At 44.8% G+C, this 7,846-nt stretch overlaps 1 protein-coding gene across 1 annotated transcript; it reads left to right on the top strand.

Annotated features, from left to right (window-relative positions):
* Positions 1–83: 83 nt before the first annotated feature.
* LOC119388386 (dynactin subunit 3) lies at positions 84–7,725 on the top strand. Its single transcript, XM_037656094.2, has 7 exons — positions 84–234; positions 293–368; positions 440–526; positions 3,010–3,093; positions 3,155–3,213; positions 5,092–5,151; positions 7,582–7,725. Exons 1-7 carry the CDS (start codon positions 124–126, stop codon positions 7,672–7,674), a joined length of 570 nt encoding a protein of 189 aa, XP_037512022.1. The 5' UTR covers positions 84–123; the 3' UTR covers positions 7,675–7,725.
* Positions 7,726–7,846: the final 121 nt, after the last annotated feature.

Below are 7,846 nucleotides of genomic sequence, written 5' to 3'. Positions count from 1 at the left end.
TAGAGAGATGAGGTAACTGAAAACGTGAAGGCAGTAGGTGGCGGTAGGTCACCTACCGAAATCACTAGGCTGCCTTATTAGTAGTTTGTCTATCGTGTGATACGCATTCGTCTGCTGGTAAACATGGCTACGCCCGAAGTTCTGAAAATGCTTGAGGAGCGAATTGAAGAGCTAGAACGGCGGCTGACAGACTGCGACGCCACGAAGGAACCGCCTAACAAATCTAGCATAACGGTAACGTTTCTACGCGTTAAACTAGTTCCATTCTCGTCACCAGCTCTTGTGGTTGCAGGAAGTGCTACTGAACGTCCACACGAAAATCCAGGCTGCCGTCGCGTCTCGGGAGAAGTTGTCGGTGCTCAAAAAAAGTACGTCGCTGACGATATTTCTTTGTTGAAGATCGCTAGAGGGTCACCATGCGTGTTTGTAAACCTCCCAGCTGACGAGCTCGACAGATACCTGGACGCCGAATTCCAGGACCGTGCTGATTTGACAGAGGGTGCCAAGCTCCAGCTCATTCTAGCAGGTAGGTCCTGTTTGCCGGGAAATTTTAACGCTCTGTCGATCAAGACCGTAGTCTAGGTTGTAAAGGTATTAGAGTGCTTTGACTTGAGTGAAATAAAGAGCCCTCCCGTCCGTGCTTTTCGCAATCGAGGAACCAAGAGATGGAGCATGATTTAATTGATCAATCTTGCAGAAACAACCTAATTTCTAGCGAAGTTGTTTTTTGAAGCATTTGCATTAAGAAATTTCGCTTACTTTGAAACATTTCTCGCACATCACTAGCCCGCTTTAGACATAAAATTACGGTTGTCACGCGGTACAATTTTGATCGGGATCGTGTTTCCTGATCGCGATTGGCGTATGTGCGCAATTAAAATGCATAAAGGATCATGCATAAAGGAAATTCATAAAAATGCATCATGGACGAGAAATTTAATTTGTATCGGGGCTTTTTCGCGATCGCAAGTGCCCATCCGCGTCATAAGGTTTCAAAACGTCACCCTTAGCATTACCCGAAAGTTGCTCAACATTTCCCATAAATTTTCTTTTTCGTTTTTAACACGAAAGTGTTTTATGCCGGGGTCGACAAAGCCTTTCATGACGTATTTCCGTCATGGAAATACGTCAGCAAAATGAACGTCATCAGATGGCTAAGAAAAAGTCCCGTTGAGTCCAGGAGTCGAAGCCACGACATCTAGGACCCCGACGATGGCTGGCGGGTGTTTAGCCCACTGAGCTACCGCCAAGCACATAATGGAGCCTTCATGAACGCGCCTTTTATCTTTCACACTTTCCTGTCACAGTGCTCTTGGATGGATGGATGGATGGATGGATGGATGGATGGATGGATGGATGTTATGAGCGTCCCCTTTATAACAGGGCAGTGACGTGTGCCACCAGGCTCGAAAAAAAAAACAAAAAAAAAACTTCCATTGCATCTGCAATTAGCTCCGGCAACTCGCCACTGCTGCGACCATCCCATTCGGCGCGTTTCCAATTGGAGAAGTGTAATTTCCTGAACGCTTTAACACACCGCAAGGTGGCGGCTTTAGGCCAAGCCTCGCTCATAGCGTCCATCCATATAGAAAAATAGCTCTGTGACATTCGCCTAGCTGTCGCACCGCGTTCCCCACTCGCCCTGTGAGAATTAAAAGCCAGGCTAGAGGGAAGGCACAAGGCTCGTCGTGTTTCTCTTCGCGTTTCACGACGCTTTGAAGGAGTGCATATCGAGTATCAGTGTTAACTATGTGCTTGTGGATGCCATATTTGCGTGAGATTCACCATATGCGGTGTCCAGGTATATCTTGACAACTTCAGCTACCACAAGGATTAAATCATGATCATGGGCGTTAGTCCTTGGTGCAGGGTTGTGCTACTAGGCGTCAACCTGGGTGCGTCCGCATCAAGTGGTGCTACATCTGCCAAACAACAATAGACATTCTACAAGCTCTCATATACCAATGCACTATAAACAGTTAACTACTTCTGTGACGACGCGTTCCACTTTCGTGTTATACCGATTGCTATGACGGAGGGATCAGCCATCCTTTTTTAGGAAACTGCGAAAGCGACACAATGTTTTTGAGTGCTTCCAGTAGGCTTTGCTGTAAACATAATTTGCACATAGGCGCTAGAAACTTCGTGATAGCTCAGTTACACACTTGGTTATGGCCGGTCTCCATCTTACGAAGTGTCGTGCACTACAAAGTTGAGGTGCTGTATAGTCGGATACAACTAAAGAATTCTGAAGATGGCCCCACCTATATGACCAAAGCGCAGCAGCCAATCGCCTCCATGACTAAAGAAATAGTCCATCTCACGCACTTGGCAATGTTCTCTGAAAGCAAGGTCTCCAGCTGTCTGGCTCATGACATTAGGGAGTTTTTGAATAGGGGCCCCAAAAGTCTGGGGCCCCAACACCCTTTCCGTGTGCTTGCTTTGGGTCAAGCTGGAGCTAAGAGTTTTCTAATAGTGTCTGTGGCGCTTTGGACACTCCTATATTCTAGGTAACCCTAGTCTGGGTCAAGAGCCGTCATGTTTGCTTGACACAAAGGTTTTGGGGCAGGCTTTGGCGCTCCCACTAAATTCGAGAAATACCCAACACAAAACCCAAATGCTGTTAAGGTCACGTGCATGCGCAGTGGCCTCGACGCTATTTCTTTGGGGCCCCGAAACGATTGAGGCCCTTATTTCAAAACTCCCTATTCACTCTGGAGTGCACTCCCATTGGGACAGGCTTGTGTGCATCCACCTTTGAGGAAGGAATGCTGCAGACTTCTGAAGTTGTACCTGACCATGGAACTGTGAACTCGGCTAGTTTCCCCTAGCCTTGAAGTTCTCTTCATTTTGTAGAAAAAGTTGTGTGTGCAGAAGTGCCATTTAAAATTCACACATAATCTTATTTCAACATTGGGATTATTTTTTATCATTATGTGAAGATTTTTCATAGTCTAGCTCAAGACGAAGAACAAACATGTCCTTATGGTATGCTGTATTACTTTCTAGAGGAAGACAGAATCCGACAAGTGATCGCTGCCTACCAAAAGATGGAGGATCTCAAGCCGGTCCTTGACAGTACTCACATCAAAGGTGACCAAGACGCATGCACTTTACCTTCTCCCTTTTGTCAAACATTTTTCTTTCTCTTTAGATGCACCAACTCACATTGGCAAGGTATCAGCACTTGCTACTATTCAACTTGAGCAACAGGTATGTTGAATTCATGATTGTTTGCATTTGACACATGTCTACTAGTTCAAGGTAGCAGATTCTTTCAAGTTTTTTTTGCCATCTCTCATTGAGCGTTGGCTGTTGTGTTCTTCTACAATTGGGAAATGGTACTTAAAGTATCATTAGGTTATATTTTGTACAAAAAAATTGTGGCAGCTACATACTAGCGGTGCAAAGACTGCGGAAACAGCGGAGCTGGTGGCCTCCTCCTCCTGCTTTCTCTCCTTCTCACCTTTACTTCCCTTTACCACCCCCTCGCTATACTTTATTGTACATGGCTATGCTATGCTTTCTTTCTCTCTCTGTTTCTCTTTCTTTCTGTCTTTCATTCTTTCTCATTTTCTCTTTCTCTCGCCCATAACAATGCAATCATATGGTTCCCATAAATGCTTGTTCTGCCACTGTGTCTGGATAGCCGAGTGATTACGACACTCGCCTTCAGACCGCGGGTGCCCGGGTTCGATCCTGCATCGCAAAAAAAAAAATTATTTCGCTTTATTTTTTTTTTCTCCTCCTCCTCGCTACTTCTCATCTTCTCCTCTCATCCTCCTTCCCTTCCTCCTTTCCACTTCACTGTGCAGAGTTTTCGCTTAAAGGGGCCCTGCAACACTTTTACAAGCAATCATCAAATGGCTTCATTAAAGGAGTTGATTGCTTCACTGCCGCAAAAGTTTTTAGAATCCGTCAAGTACGAGTGGAGTTACAGGGATTTATTGCACACTTTGAGTGCTTTCTCTCCTTTTCGTACCAGCAAGCATGCTGAAAGCTACGCAGCGGGAAAGGGGGGGGGGATAACTAGGGGGCAAGAAGCTACATCCGTTCGTCAGTGCATGTCATGACCTTGAGCACGTTTTTTTTTTTTTTTTCCTTCGAACTTGCAACTGACTTTCAGTGCGATCGCGAGCGAGCATGCGGGCACTTAGAGGGATCCTACGGTGACTGCAGTAACTATGTAGCTCACGGCGATGCTCAAATCAGCCAATGGCCGTGGACTTGGTGTTTCTGGCGCAGGCATTTGGGTTTATGGCATCATATGTTGAGAGGAGAGCGAGCGATTTTTAGCTGACTTTGAGAATTACTTGTAAATTCCAGGCCGCATGCTGCACTATAATGTTTGGCTCACGTTCTCAGGAGCCTCGACTACCAGCCGGCAATGTTTTCTGACCATGCTGAAAAAGTGTTGCAGGGTTTCTTTAACGCTCGCCTCCCCCCTCCTTCCTGGCTCCTCGCCTCAGCATTCCTCATTTTACAAGGCTTTATTTACTCTCTCACACCCCAGACTCGAACCTCCTTCTCCACCGCTCTCCATCACTCTCCTCCGCTTCACTCTCTTTCTCTAATGTATTCGCTTTCCCTCGCACCTGCTGTACACGGTAGTGGGGCTTGCCCCCCAATTCCTGTGGTGTATACTCAACTGAGTTTTTGCGTATGCTATGTGGACTTACTGCAAGCTTAACCCTTTGCGGTCCATTGTCGGCCCCTGCCCGACAACGCAACATGGCTGCAGCAGTCCGTGGTCGTGCACTGCTGGAAAAGTTATTTCGCGGTTGGTTCACGCGCACGTTTTCTCACTTCATTATGCACCATCTGTAAAAGAGTAAGTAAACTTCTTTTACTTGAGCTTTGAGTCTTTCAGTTTCGGACCAGAACGGACGGAATGTGGGAAAAGGTTTCGGACCGCAAAGGGTTGAACAGTTCCACTGTTAATTATGTGTAGAACTACTGGACACATGACAGCTGTTCACCAGTGGCTTGTGTATGGAGTTTGTTTACAACATTTTGAACAATTCAACCTCAGTTTTTCACAGAATTTTTACATTTTACTACACAACAATTCCACGCTCTTTTTCTTTTTAGGAACAGGCTGATGAGCAGACCAGGAACCTGCACCACCTTTTGGCAACTTACAATGACCTGGTATGCATCAATTCTTTCTGCATCGTACAGGATTTCTGGTAAAGTTTCGAGCTAAACTACGAATCTTTGAAATGGAGTGACACAAAAGTATACTTCACAATCAGCAACAAACCACTTGACTTAACGTAAGCAGCCTGCCTGAGCTACATATGAAATGACATGGTTGTAGTCTCAAATTTTTTTTTCCCATCAGCGATTCGCGAGCCGAGATGGAACCCGTGCTACACACACCTCTTATGGCTTGCCAAAGCATACATTTCATTTACTGTAGCACAAACATTAATCGCTCGTCATGTTTTAACATCAACCTATTCCATTTGTTGTAGTGAAGATGTAAAATATTCAAAACTTAGTCTTACCAGAGTATTTTAATACCTTTTTACTGGTCTCGAAACATCTGGCGAAGTTCGCTGTAGGGACAGAAGCTGCCTCTGGGGGCGCCTTTGGAGAGAAGAAGGCTCTGATTTCAGTGGCTTTCAAAGGTTTGCTTCAGCGGCTTCTGGGGTTTCCGCGGCAAAGACACGCTTACATGGCTTTGTGTTCACCTTTCATTGGTACTATTTCACATTCTGGCATACCCCTCGCTTACAGGCAATATACTATCGGGGCACTTAAGCGAAGCGCAGTCTTTCTTGGCTGTATTCCCATCTGGTTGCAGCAGTTCTCAATCGTGCTCAAGTTTTGCAGCCGTTAAAGCTGTTTGGGCCACCCCTAATTTCACGCTCTCAGTGTGCTTCAAGACCGCAGCTTACATGCACGAGGGAGCTGGTGTCTGACCTACGAGTAGGCAGCCACACAATTTGAGGTGGGCTTTACACATCTCAGTGAAATTTGCAGAATGCTCAAGTGACGAGACGGTGCTCTTTTATGACGATGTATTTGCGACATGAAAGAACAGTTACCTTACGCCACCTAAATATGTGCAACAGATCTTACTTCACAAATTACATTGTGGTGCCTTGCGGTGTGTATTGAAGGTTAGAGTACCAACACCATTGAGAGCAACTGTGGAACCCTTGTGAAGCCCTCCCAAAATGGTAACTTCGGCTAGCTATACATTTACCCCTGTAGATATCTGGCGAACTGTAGCATTTTTGCTACTGTCAGCATGGCATGGACAGCAGTGCATCTCTACCAGGTTTTTTGAAAAACAACCATGCACACATGGCTAGGCTCTCTCTGATATATACTAGTTTGCACATAAACAGCTCTGAACTGGAGCTCACAATAATGTTATAGAATACTTGTGGACATGCTAAAGGCTTGAAATGTGGTCATTCTCACAAAAATGCACACGAGTGGCTCCTTAGTGTATTTTCATGGCCATGACCACCCCCTGTGCCTTCACTTGGAAAAAATTTGGACAAGGGCTGCTCTCTGTGGTTCACTGGCAAAGAACAGTCTTTCGCAAGCTGCTGTATGTACTAAACTGAACTGTTTACTTCGGCCTAGCAAACAACGAAATAGTAACTACAACTCATTGCAGCTTTTAAATATTTTATTTTTGGCACAGACATAAAAAAGCCCGATACTTTTGTGCATACCTTCACTTCACTCTTCAGTGCTTCGTGACAACAGTGCCTTGTGTGATACACTTATTGCTAAGATTATAATAATAATATCTGGGGTTTAACGTCCCAAAACCACGATATGATTATGAGAGATGCCGTAGTGAAGGACATCGCTAAAAAGGACATCTTACTTGCGGAACTGCTTTTCACACGTCCAAACATTTGGAGAGCTGAAAAAGAAGCTCCTTGTTCCTTGATGGAGAGTAGCCCATTTAGATTGATTCCACCTTTCAGCATCACTGGGTAAACTAAACGACAGTTTTTTGTCTTTCCCTGTACAGCCGGAGCGACGTGCAGTATACCACCCAGCAAGTCTTAAACATTATTCTTTTATCTGATGACCATTTGAGTTCCCCCACACAAGATCAAAGGTAGAAATAGAGCACACATCAGAGGCAGAAACACTATGCCATTCAACTGGCCAGTCGCCCCGACACTTGTGAAATCCCTTCTTGCTAATGGTAGCGCCGCGGTGTGGCGACAGTTGGCAGCATTTGAAGCTCTCCCATAGTGCGATGGAGAAGTTTTGTGACCAGTAAAAAGTGTCACGGTACTATAACCTTACCTTAGTTTACTTCAGAAGCCGAACACCGAAGCTCAGAATTATGATTGGCAGAATGTAGCTGCACATCAACATTGTAGCAGAGCTTAACGTACAAAAATGAAGAGAAGTCTGTGAATCCATGGCAGGGGCTGCGGTTTACTGCCATTAACTCCATTCATAAAAAATGCATCGAAAAAAAATTGTTCATAAATATCCACAAGACTTCTATTACCAAATATATTCCATAACTTTAATATATTTTGCTGTCTCTTTAATATTGTTGTGTAAACACTAACGAAGGTTTTCCTTTTTCAGGTGAACACTATATCAAAACAGCTTTTGCTTTGGGACTCCATTCTGACGAGCAAGCTTGAACAGCAGAACACAAAAACTGTATCATCCGACTGACATTTTGTGAAGAGAGGTGGTCCAGCAACAGGAATAAAATCTATTTATTTTGCTGCATCATTGTGGAGTAAATACTGGATTGAGTGCTTATTCCTGATGCGGATTTTGCCGTACTGCTGTGCATCTGCACCCCTGTGAAGTCTCTGGGATATTAGGAAACAGATATATATGC

This window comes from Rhipicephalus sanguineus, chromosome 3 (genome assembly GCF_013339695.2).
Source record: "Rhipicephalus sanguineus isolate Rsan-2018 chromosome 3, BIME_Rsan_1.4, whole genome shotgun sequence".
Taxonomy (NCBI): Eukaryota; Metazoa; Arthropoda; class Arachnida; order Ixodida; family Ixodidae; genus Rhipicephalus; species Rhipicephalus sanguineus.
Note: the sequence above shows the minus strand (reverse complement) of the source record. Positions and strands in the feature narration are given on the sequence as shown.